The sequence below is a fragment of the Strix aluco genome, chromosome 17, assembly GCF_031877795.1.
Source record: "Strix aluco isolate bStrAlu1 chromosome 17, bStrAlu1.hap1, whole genome shotgun sequence".
Classification (NCBI taxonomy): domain Eukaryota; kingdom Metazoa; phylum Chordata; class Aves; order Strigiformes; family Strigidae; genus Strix; species Strix aluco.
Window position 1 is genome coordinate 17,186,661 of NC_133947.1, and position 12,184 is coordinate 17,198,844.

A 12,184-nucleotide genomic window follows, 5' to 3' on the forward strand; every position below is an offset into this window, starting at 1 on the left:
CTATTCCTGTTGCAAGAAGCTTTCCAGCTGCTGTGCCTGCCCTTTAACGGTCCGTGTGAGGTTAATGGTTGGACTAGATGATCTTCAAGGTCTTTTCCAACCTAGATGATTCTGTGACCAACGTGTGGGCTGAATCATCCTTCTGAGTGTGCCTGTGCTCTCTCCCCACAGCTCAGCCACCCAGACCTGGTGGAGGGACTCGTTCTTATTAATGTTGATCCATGTGCAAAGGGCTGGATTGACTGGGCAGCATCCAAGGTGAGATTCTCCTTCCCCTGCACATCTCCTCTCCACAGTGCTTAACGAACAGTGTGTAGAGTAAGAATAAAAAGGGAATTTGTCACTTTATGGCAAAAACTGTACAACCTCATTTCTGTCCCTACTGTGTTCTCAGTCTGGGTGTAGTACAGCCTCCACCATAGGACCAGGGGTGGGTGTGATCATATGTGAATGAGAAATCCTGGTAAACTGCTTGGAGATGGGTGGCTGTTGAACACTCAGCTTTCCCCTGGTTTGGTACTCATGCTTGCAGGCTTCATTTGGCTGAGGTTGAATGGATCTTTTAATTATTCTGTTATTCCGGCCACTTGCTGTTACTCAGGGTTCCAAGTTTCAGGAGAGCTGTGTGTTGGGTGTGCACAGGCTTCTCTGGAGCCTTGCATGCCCATTCCAAGCTTCGGGTGTTTGTTTCTTATATTGCTTGAATAGTTTCTTTGTTATTTTTTTTACTCTTGAGGAGCTGCTTTGAAATTTGTAATGAAACTGCGTTTTCCAGTTACTCTCCCTCCTCATTCATGGTCACTCTTCAGTTTTCAGGCTGGACGACCAACATAGTGGATATTGTCTTGGCGCATCATTTTGGTCATGTAAGTACCCAGCAGGTATTAACGTTGCCCATGCAAGTGTACATGGAGCTATAACTTCTGAATGCACCCGCTCTGAAATAGCTCTGATCCATCAAATAAGGGTTGCCACAGACAGTACTGTCTTCTCTGTGTGTCAGACTCGCATCAGGGCTTTGCACACTGCAGGGAGCATGTCCATCCTCACGCTTGCCCAGACTGTCTCCAGACGTGTTAAGGAAGTAGTGTCCCACACACTAGTGCTAGAACTCCTGTCTTTGTGGTGTCCAGGGAACTGTCTGCAAGTGGCAGCCAGCATGGAGGCACTTGGGCTGTGGGTAGAACACAGATCAGCTGGGAGTTGGCAGTGGGATATTGCATGTGTCCAGCTGTTGAACTGCTGCATTCTGCTCTTCGTCTTTCCCTTCAGTTTCAGCACATGCAAACCAGCCCCTCCTGAAAACTTTGGATACAGCAATGCCTTCTGTCTGGGATTTGCTGGCTCCCAACCAGCAAGCTTACTGGGCAGCTGGAAGGGTCCGTGCCTCATGCACACTGTATATGCCATGCAGCAGATCAGTCCCTGACCTGAAGCCCTCCTGCCACAGCACACATCAGCACTGGAAGGGGTCACGTAGCTTCCTCCTGCTTAGAGCATGTGCTGTTCTCTCCCCACTTTCAGGCCCCTTCATTCTATGTAGTGCTTCCTTGCTTTCCCTTTTCTCTCCGTGTCTCTCTAGCTCTCATTGGAATGCAGCTTCTTCATAGATTGAGTGTTAGGATTAAAGTTTCCTTTGGTCCCAGTCTTGGGGCTTACCCATAAAGCTTTGCTTCTTTAATATGAAGGATAAGCAGAAGACTTTCCTAAACCAGAGTGATTTGTATCTGTGTAAGCATTACTGAGGCTCGGGAGCTAACTTATCCCATCTCAAGATACCTTTGGACTCCTGCTGCAGCACGTGCGCTGCCATTTGTGAAGGTGTAGTCACACTACCAAAGTATGGCATGTTGACAGCCATGTCACAGAAACACTCCATGTAGCCTAGGTACTAATGCAGTCTGGAGTCGCTGCCCTCTCTGTTACTGTTCACAGGGGAATGATGTGTATGGAGACAGTTTAATGCTTCAGTATTTTTATGAGTATCATTTCTTTGCTTGTGAAAAAATGAAGTTCCCTGTCTTTCAATTTTTCTGCTTTTGTACAGGAGGAACTGCAGGCAAATCTAGATTTGATCCAAACATACAGGCTTCATATTGCACAGGACATTAACCAAGATAACCTTCAGCTGTTCCTCACCTCATACAACAGGTACAGGATACCTTTTTGTCTGCTAGATTGCTCCCATAGCTTCCCTGCTCAGTAGATTTGCTGCCATATAGCCTCTACTGGCTATTACGTCATATGAACCTTTGTCCTAAGCTTAGTCTTCAGCCATTATCCTGAGCCAAGCTCAGTACCTCATGCCTGAATGACCCTTTCACACCTCAGTAGATCATCTCTCTAGGCACACAGCAGGCTTGCCCTGAGAGCAGCGATCCTCCCTTATAGCAGTGACTGCTGGGCCTCCTGCTCATGGCATGACACAGGGAGTTGTAACCTGTTGCCTGGGTGCTGGAGCCAGCACTCCTCGTTGGAGTTTGTATGCTGCCACAATAACGAGTTTACCCTGCTGATTTGATGGAGAATTGTTCTGTTTTGTCTTTCAGTCGTAGAGACCTGGAAATTGAGAGACCAGTTCTTGGCATCAATGAAAATACTGCAAAAACACTCAAGTAAGTTGCTCTAAATCAGCCTATCTCAGTTACTGTGCAGTCCCTTCAGCAGAAAAGCTGCTTCTCAGCAAGCCCAAGCTGAGAAGGCAGTTCAAGACAGTCCCAGGTCATGGTGCAGTGCTGTCAGCTGGAATGGGGCAGAGGTGGCTGGAAGCCCTTCCATTCAGAACTGAGATTCTCCAGAAGGCAGGGTCAGAGGAGTAAGTGCATCCACCCAGCAGTCACTCTACTTGCTGAGCTGTTTAGTTTGGTTGTTTTGCATGAAAAATTAGGGAAGCAGATTTTTGTTTGTTGCCACTGACTGCCTTCTCCCACCTTGCCGAAGAAAGTTACCTTCACAGTTCTCCCAGAGACAGCAGTGGGTTTTGAATGCAGTGGTGTTTTCCCACCTTGGCAGTGACTGACACAAAAAAATTCTGGGAGGGGATAGTCTGTACAGGGTACAGCTGAGAAGGGACAGACCCTGGAGAACCAGTGATAATCAGCACAGGGGAAGTAGAAGTAAATTTTCAGATTCCAAGCAAAAAAGTAAAAGGGGAAAATTATCTCCAACCTGTAGTGCCCAGGAAGACTCTGAATTGCAGTGCTGAGGCAGGATGCCTGGACTGGGCTAGAGACTGCTGCCTGGGCTCTGCTCTTTGCTCCTTGAAAATTATGTGGAATTCTGCTCCTGCCAGTCCCAGGAATGCTTTAGGCTTCTGCAGCCAAACTCTCTAGATCCTGGCTAACCTAAAAGATGTGGATTTCCTTGCTTGGTCTCCAGGCAAAGCCAGTCGTGCTGCTCTCTGTCATGCAGGTAGCTGTAAGGCACAGAGCACTGTCTGTCCATTCAAGTGACTCACAGGGATCTGCAGACCCTTAAAATATATCTTGTGGAAGTGTGGATCTCTGTGCCAGTAGACTTGCAGGTAGATCCTCTGTCTCCTTAGAGGTGGTACTCCACTGGCTCTGAGGTCTGTGGCTCACAGCCTCTCTAGTCTAATTTTTGTCACCTAGTCAACATATAAAAGTGGTGCTACTAGCCACCCCTTTCTTATCTTGATCTGTAAATGAATAGTGTAAATTCACAGCCATTTGGTCAGTGACCTCCCATGTATGTTTTACACATTGAATGCTAATTGTTCTTCTAGAATTACAATACCTATAAAAATGGATATGAAGGCACAGATTTGCCAACAAAGGCTTTGATATCGTGACATTTTTCAATATATTCCCCAGCATCTTTTGTGTTTCTTTCTAAAGTCCAAACCAAAGTACAGTACTGAGCAGTAGCCAGTCTCAGATGCATAAAACTCTGTTGGATGTGGTTATTCTTAAATTTGTAGCAGATGTTCATTTCAGAGAGCGTGCTCCCTTTTGCAGCCTGGGATGGTGTTTCTCCCAGCCCTAGGCACATCTTTTAACATGTGTGCAACAGTAGTGGCAGTTGGTGTGCATGGTGGGGACAGTATGGGTGCATGTGCAAGCCCTGGAGGATGTTTTGGTGCAACAAAATGCCAGGGTGTGGTGGCAGGTAGGGATTTTGCTGAGCATTATTAACCTTTCATGAGGCTGTTGGTTCACAGAGCTCAACCTTCTCAGAAGTCCGTTAGATACACTGTGAGTAACATCTCTGTTTCGGGTTTTGACCAGGTGCCCTGCCTTGCTAGTGGTTGGTGACAACTCACCTGCCGTGGAAGCAGTGGTACGTATACATGAACTCTTTTTTCTCGTGACATTAGCCCCACAAATCACTTAGCAAACCTGCCTCACCCAGCAGTGCTTTCACCTTCCCCAGAACCGGTCACAGAAAGTGGCTCTTTGTCCCAAGCTCTTTTCTAGTCCCCCAGCTATTGAGACCTGTCAGCCACTAGTGGGAGAGCCAAGGGCTGGGAGACTTAATGGCCCTGCAGGGCAGCTCTGAGGTGAGGATGGCAGGATCCGAATAAGAGTCCTTGTGCCCGAGCATCCTGCTCGACAGGTGCTGCAGAGGACCCCTTTCAGAACTTGCATCTTTCCGCAGACTCGCCCAGGCTGCTGCCCTGGAGTTCAGTTCAAGTCATGATTTACTGTTCTCTTGCTGTTGTACTGAGGCTGCCTGGGGTTTAAAAATAAGCAGTGTGACTCCAGTTCCCGTGGAGGGGAGTCACACAGAGCTCTGCAAAAGCACTGCATCATAGGGAAGTCAGCACTTAGAACCATCTCCTTCCTGTTGTTCTCTGCAGACACCTATAACCCACTTCCCTCCCAGCACAGTTGTAAGTGGGGCATGACACAGTGCAGTGTGGTTGTGGTGGATGTTGCTCCTCCCCTTCAGCCAGTGGCTGTCAGTAGACCAGGGGTTTGTGTTAAGTTGTCTTAAGAAACCTGGAAGAGTGTAGGAGTCTCCTAAAGCAGTAGCTTGGACCCAGAAGCTGTGCCTGGAGAACTGCTGCAGAGCTTTGTCTGGTCATGGCCTGTTGCCTTTTCATCAGTCTGGTCTGGAAGTCTGAGACATTCTGCAAGTTTCAACTTTGCTAGATACTATCCCTGAGGATTCTCATTGCTCCCTAGCCACAGCTGGGGGACAGGGTAGGGTCTTCTGGATCTTGGCTTGCCTATCTGGCTGCCCAGGTTCCCACCTTACTCCCCTGTTGATGTTGCTTTTCCTATAGGGCACCCACCTGTTTCCTTTTTGCAGCATCCTTACAGAGGAGAGGTGGCTGTGGCCTCCTTGTCTGGCCTGGGGATTGAGTGATCTCCTTCCCTCCAGTCTTGCTGTCAGAGCCCAAAAGGTGCTCCAGGGTTTCATGGTGCATCCCTAAAACCAGGGGATGACTTCCCTTGAAGTCATGGTCGCATCTTGGAACAGGGACATTCTGTCACCACAAGGTCCCCTTGGATGAGAACACCTGCCTTTCATGCCCCCATCCTTCATTCATTGTTCTCTTCCTACACACTCTCTGCTTTCTTGCTCAGTCCTTCTTGGCCCCAGAGAAGTTCCCATTGCTGAAGACAGCCACTGCCTCTGGTGCAGCTGCCCCACATTTTACATCTGACTGTTCACGTTTTCATGTCCCACTTTTCTCCTTTTATTTTAGGTTGAATGCAATTCACGTCTTGACCCAACCAAAACTACCCTTCTGAAGGTGAGTGCCAGCCTGCACAAAGACATTATTTGTTGCTGAGGCCAGTTCCACTTAGCTTTTTGCCTTCCATACATTTAGCTTTAAGAAGTTTGTGGACAGTTACTCAGGTCTGTGTTCTCTGCTGCGTGGAGCCAGACTTGGGAGAGAAGAGTTTGTCAGGGGGTCCCCAAATCCATGCGTCATTGCCACTTCTCTGTTATCTTCAACTGGCAAGGAAGACATGCTGAAAGTTAGCAGAGGTGCCCTGCCTCCTCCCTGCTCTCTGCCAGCAACAAGATCACTTTTTCTAGCTTTATACCCGTCCTTCCCATCCTCACGTGTGGCTCTGCAGCGTGCCAGAAGGCTGCTGTGTAGAAGTGTGAAGTGCCAGGTTTGGGAAGAGGGGCAGGAGGAGCCGGGATGGTGGGGGGTTACTCCTGGGCTTCTAGAGCCTCTCAGTGGCCTGAGATCGCTTGGCAATGCAGCCTCCAAGGTGCTGGGTTCCTTCAGCAACAGGCCCCTGGAAGACGTGTCGCCAAGGCCTTGCTTCGGCCTTAGAGGCGAGAGGGTAGAAGCGTGCCTCACGCAGCAGTGCAGCCTGGCGCCGCCAGCCCGGGGAGGGGGGGCAGTGCTGGCCTGGTTCTGGGGTCCTCCTGGGGTGGGAAGGACGGTTCAACCTCCCTCTTGTTTCCTGTTGCAGATGGCTGACTGCGGGGGCCTGCCCCAGGTGGTTCAGGTGAGAAATGCCTCAGCTCTCCCACGGCATTTGGGTTGGACAGAGCCCCTTGCTCTGCTCCCACTAAAGCTGAACTTTGTTTCCACAGCCTGGCAAGCTGACTGAAGCCTTCAAGTACTTTGTGCAGGGAATGGGCTACAGTAAGTGACAAACATCATTTTGTGGTTTGGAGCGGGGTTGTTGTGAAGGGAACTCAGCCTTTCTGGTCCATCTGAGCCCATTGGCATCTGTGTCCCCACCCATGAGTTAGTGTGGTTGCCAGGAGATCCATCCACACTGTAAATCAACTGGCGTGCTGACAAGCCTTAGCAGACCGATGTTGTTCCCTGACATGTGTTTAATCTGTACTGCAGCTGGAGTGGTGACCCCTTTTGGTTGCTGGTGTTGGTAAAACCTTGTAAGTCCGTCTTTGTGCCAGTCCAGAAAAGCGTGCTCCTGAGAACAGTAAATCTGAAATCTTTTGTGTGTACCTTCTCCTGGGGGGTAGGAGTTAGCAGTACAGCCTCACGGCTGTGATGGGTGCACGAGAGCTCTTTCTTTTCTCTTCAGACATACCTATTTATTTCAGAGTCTCACCAGGGATAAGTGATTATCTCAGAATGAAACCCAGAGAGCTGGGTAACTTCTGAGACACCCAGGGAGCTCAGTTGTGCTTTGATCCAGTGCTGGCCCTGTGGCTTCCTCCTTGTGCTTGGAGACAGAAGACATTGTCTCCTGAGTGTGTCAAGCTGACAGCTGTTCAGCTCCTCACCCTCAGTACTCCAGAGACTGGGGGACTTCAGGAGCAGGGCTTCTCAGTGCACTAAAGCAACTCTGTCTCCATTGCAAACACCTTGGCACAGCTCTGTTGCCTGCCAGGGGCCAGGGCTAGGAGTTCCCTTCTGTGGATGATGAACCTTCAAAAGCTAGAATTATGGGAGGGGTTGGTTCATGTGGCTGATTAATGACTGAGCACGGCCACTGTGGCAGCTGTGACACTCCCAATGGTCTCCACACGGCCAGAAGTTCTTTGCCAACTCATGGGTGTCAGGGCTCAGAAGAAGCTGTCCTTTTCCTTAGAGCTGTGTGTAGTTGATGTGAACGTAGTAGGACAATTGTGTTCTCCAAGGCTGGCCAGAAGATCCTGGTTCCCCAGAGGAGGGTGCCGTGTGAGAAGGCTCCCTCAACCTCACAGCCTGCGAGCATTTCAACATTCACATCTCTTGTGTTCCTGGTGTTAGTAAAGTCAGCAAGTGTTGTCATCAGAGCAAGGACTTCAGCAGCACTTTGGGGGTGAAATCTCTTGCAAATAGGATGCGCAGTACTGGGGAGGACAAGGGGTAATTTTCTACTTCTGGAATTAGTAGATAGTCCCAGAATGGTTTTCCCATTTTTGGTGGGCAAGACTGTGTTGGCACTGCTGAGCTCGGCCAGTTCTCTCTCGGGGAGAACAAGAGAGAAACAAATCAGTAGCTTGCCATTTGTAGACATGCAACAGCTCTTCTTGTGCCTTCTGCATGTTGGCTAAAACAGCTGGGGCTGCCTGTGGAAGGTGATGCCTTGCAGGAGGCTTGTAGCGGAAATCTGATGCTGTCGACTCAAGGAAAGACCAATCTCTGTTCTGTGTCTGGAGTTACAGAGTATACCCCAGTTTCCCCGCCATAGGAAAATGGCATCTCCGTTGAGCAGCTGTGGTGTGTGCAGGGGGGAGGTAGGGTCACCAGGTACATTGCAATTTCCAGCTAAAGGCATTGAAGAGATCTGGCCCTGATGGAGTTTTGAATCAGCTTGGCATCTCCCTGAGATGCTCATTAGCACCTGTTTTCACAAACATTGGGAGCTTTCAGCGCAGTGTGTGAGCTGGGAGTGGAAGGGAGAATGGCTGGGGATCCCAGGAGCAGTGCAGCTGCTATAGTCACACACCGCAACTAATTGGCTCTTTCCTGTATTCATCCCTTTCCTTGTCTGATGTTGTTTCCAGTCCCTTATGTGCAGCTCAGCCACCTAAGCACTGAGTCAGGTACCTTCAACTGTGCATCTGCCTCGGCCCAAGTCTGTGTACGGAGTTGAATGATTCTTCGGGTGCATTGCTCTGTCTCGGCATGTCCTGCTGGCCTGCTGCGGGCTGGGCTGATCCATTGTACAATGTGTATGCTATGGTTTTTCACCTTTCATTTGTATTTTGTTGATTGTTGCATGACTTCAGCTCTGTGGTTTTCTAGAGTGACAAGACTGACTTTCAAAAGGTCATCGGTACAACAGCTGCCTTGGTTTGCACAGACACTCACCATGACTGCACTTGCAAATGATCAGTTACACATTTGCTCACCTTGGACCTTTTGAAATTGGGCCTTAAACATTGTGCTTTAGACGTGCAAAGACTTAATTTTGGCAGTGAAGAGTGAGTTTTCTTCCTGAGGGTATAGCTCTTTTTGTGCTTACCCAGTGACACATATCTGAGTGACTGTGGTACTTGCTCTAGGAACTTCTTCCTTTTTCTAAGTCCCACGCTTGTTCTTTCTTGCAGTGCCAGCAGCTAGTATGACCAGGCTGATGCGCTCCCGTACTCACTCCTCCTCTAGCGTGGGCTCTGGCGAGAGCGTCCGCAGCCGGTCTCATACTAGCAACTATGGTGAAGGAAGTGCTGGAACCCCAGAAGGAATTGACCTCCAGGATGCACCTCAAACCATGGAAGTATCCTGTTAGGCAGGAGCCCCTCTTCTGGATTCAGAAAACTCCACTTGCCCCCACTGAACCCACTCAGAATTTAGCATTTCATCCAACATGGCATTAACTGTTCTCTCTAACTTGTGCATGCCCATCTGAGCTGCCACCTCCTTGGTAGTCTGTACTTGGCATTACTTTGGTCCTTTCTGTATGCCCCTGGCATCAGAGCCTCTTTAAACTCGTTAACATTCCGCGGTCTTAGTAAGTCACGTTACTGTACATGCTGATACCATCTCCTGTCTGTGCTGTATATCAATCCAGATGACAGCCGTTGTCTCCCCTGTTCATTTAAATATAATTTCTGTGGCTTTGTGAGGTTTAGAATTGCTTTCTAGTTGTGCTTCTGCTAAAGGACCCTTGTGGTGCAGTTGGTATGGCATCTGTGGGATGTGGGAAAGCAAGACCGTGATGATGTGAAAGTCCAGGCGCTGGAGCAGGCAGTACTCTAGGGCAGGTCTGTGTCTGGAGCACAGAACCCACCAGAAGGTCTTTGTGTTCTCTTGGCATGCCAGGCAGCCATGGGGAAGACAAACAGAAATACTGTCTTGGTCTCATCTCTGTATGTGTGTTAAGAAGGAGCAGATTTCTTACCTGAGCCTCCTGAAGGGGCAAAGCAATTAACAAGTAAACTTAACTAACCGAGGTGCACTATTAACCGAGTACAAGGGATTAAACTACAGCAGCCCTGGCTTCCAGCCCACCTCTGCTGACCCTCTGCCTCTGCTGCAGAAGGGCCAGATGCAGTTACACCTAGTCACTATTCTACCCTGGCACAGGTGGATCTTTCACATCAGGTTGTAAAACAGGCAGCAATGCCCTTGCCAGGTGGAGACCCAGGAATCTCCTGCACTGCCAGCTCTGCCTCCCACTGCTGCCCGCCCCAGGCAGGGTGTCTGCACAGGGTATTAACTGAGGCTCAGCAAACACCAGTGAAGGTACACGGTGGCCAGCCCGTGCACGTCGTGTGAGTCAGGTCACAAGTGTGAGCAGTGAATGCCTCTGTGCAGGTGCTGTTTACTGTCTGTGGAATTCACAATTCTGCTGCCTTTTTACATCTGGCTGGGTCACAGAGGGCGGGAGGCAAATGCCTGCTGCATGCCAGGGTCTAGCTGTTAATGGGAGAAAAGGGATGAGTGGTCAGGCTACTACAGGTCTTGATAGATGAGCAAAACATCCTTTCTTAACTGTTGAGCAGCCCTGACTCGCTGGGAGCCAGCTCCTCTGAGGGTCACACTCATGTTCTGCTCCATTTCAGGTAGGGAATGGGACTGGGAGACTCTGCCTGAGGGGCACTTTGTACCAGTTATTAAATAAAGCTATAACTGAGGTTCATTGTTACCCTGTGTGCTCGTGTTTCTCTTGGCATGATGCAACACCCAGGCTGGTTTTGTCAGTTTTGGTGCCTCCTACTGCGGGAGGCAAACTCTTTCCTGTGGGAGGGCCGGCAGTGGCCAGCTCCTGCGAGAGGTGGCCGTGCAGTTGGGTGGCCCCGTGGCCCCTGGAGGCGGCTGTCTGAAGGCGCTGGAGAGCTGGCTTCCGCCAGAATGCAGAAAGAAACTTCTGACTCTGACAGAGTGGAGACTAAATGATGGTTTGCTGCGAAACAGGCACGCTGCCAAGAACTGCCTCCAAACAGAGGTGAGCGCTGGGAGCTGCCTTCCCCGGCGAACAGTGCTCTGCACCAGCGGGTTTTACAGGTGTGACACCCCGTTGAGGCGGTTGTGGTGACCGGAGGAGGCGGGGGGCGGTTTGGGAGGCAGCGTGAGGTCTGTCCCTGCGTCTGCCCCCTGCGCTGTGGCCCAGTGCAGGCAGAGCAACACACAGCAGCCGGTCGTTAACACAACTGGTTCCTCATCTTCTGCTTTTCAGATACAGGTTTTGCTCTCAAGTTTCAGATGTCTGTCATCTTAACTCACACCGAAAGCTTGCTGGGCCTGCAGGGGGGTTAAACTCTTGGTCACAGATTAGTCCCAGTCTTGCTGCCATGCCCGTGGGTGGGCTCCCGCAGCCCCCTGCTTCGACTCTCTGAAGACCTTGGGGGAGGTGGCTGCAGGAAGTGAGACAAAGTGTTTTCATGGATTGCAAACTGAACAAAAGGTGAGAAATGGGAGAAATTGGCCAGTTGTATTAATGGGTGAGTAGTGAAGTGATGAATGGTAAGTTTGAGTCTGTAGAAGAGAGGAGACCAGGCTACCAGCTACCCCATGAAGTTCATTGCTGGTACATGCAAGTGCTGGATGCAAAGCAAACGTATGCAAGAGAAGAGCTGATGTACATGCAGCACTGTGATTTAATTCCAGCTAATGACACTGAGAAATTATTCTTCCTTGAGTTCCCTTATGAAAATACAGCAACAGACCAAAGGAAAGGCAAACACAATATTAAAATAACAGTGAAATGAGTTAGAGGAAATAATACCACAGCAGGGGTTGGTGCGAGCTCGCCGAGTACTGTTTATGATGATGTAGAGCAAGAGAGCTCAGAGCTACAGGCTGCCTGTGGACAAGGAACCCAGGAGAGTGAATAGATGAAATTTTCGCAATTTGGAAGGGGGGGTGGTTAAGAGATTTGTTGCCATGGTGGTTCATGGGCATAGGCAAGGCGAGATTTGTAGTGAGGGTTGTCAGGTATTTTATTACCCCATGGATAACTGGAAAATGTAAACTTATTTTCACATAAGCAAGTGCTTTTCCCTGTAAAAATCCAAAAATCAAAACTAAATACAAGTTGAGAAATGAGTTTAATAAAGGACAAAATGTTTCTTTGGGTGGCTTGAGCAATGCCAACCACATCCAGGAGTAGAGCTTGAGCTTGGGCTGGGCTTCCCTGGCCTGGGATCCTGCACCACACTGGTCCCGCTGGCTGCCCGGGGGGGCTGGGGGGTACACGGTTGTGTGTGTCCACCCCTGGAGGGGCAGCACTGCGCTTAGAGCCGGTCCCTGTAAAATACCATCCCGGACCTCGTTCTTCTGGCTCAGCCAGGGGTGGGCAGGCAGATGGAGCTGGTGCTTTCCAGCGCTCCCACACCCTTAGGACTGAAT

At 49.8% G+C, this 12,184-nt stretch overlaps 1 protein-coding gene across 4 annotated transcripts in view; it reads left to right on the forward strand.

Moving 5' to 3' along the window:
* Window positions 1–10,481, forward strand: part of NDRG3 (NDRG family member 3) — a 65,210-nt gene extending 54,729 nt beyond the window's left edge. For 2 of the 4 annotated variants that reach the window (XM_074842887.1, XM_074842888.1), the window contains 10 exons: window positions 172–258; window positions 810–866; window positions 2,048–2,151; window positions 2,550–2,615; window positions 4,248–4,299; window positions 5,675–5,722; window positions 6,402–6,437; window positions 6,526–6,577; window positions 8,398–8,436; window positions 8,944–10,481. In XM_074842887.1, the coding sequence (XP_074698988.1) occupies window positions 172–258; window positions 810–866; window positions 2,048–2,151; window positions 2,550–2,615; window positions 4,248–4,299; window positions 5,675–5,722; window positions 6,402–6,437; window positions 6,526–6,577; window positions 8,398–8,436; window positions 8,944–9,122 (720 nt within the window). In that variant the 3' untranslated portion in view covers window positions 9,123–10,481. The remainder of the gene's footprint in view (window positions 1–171; window positions 259–809; window positions 867–2,047; window positions 2,152–2,549; window positions 2,616–4,247; window positions 4,300–5,674; window positions 5,723–6,401; window positions 6,438–6,525; window positions 6,578–8,397; window positions 8,437–8,943) is intronic. The other 2 variants (XM_074842889.1, XM_074842890.1) reach the window with 1 other exon arrangement.
* The last annotated feature ends 1,703 nt before the right edge of the window (window positions 10,482–12,184 follow it).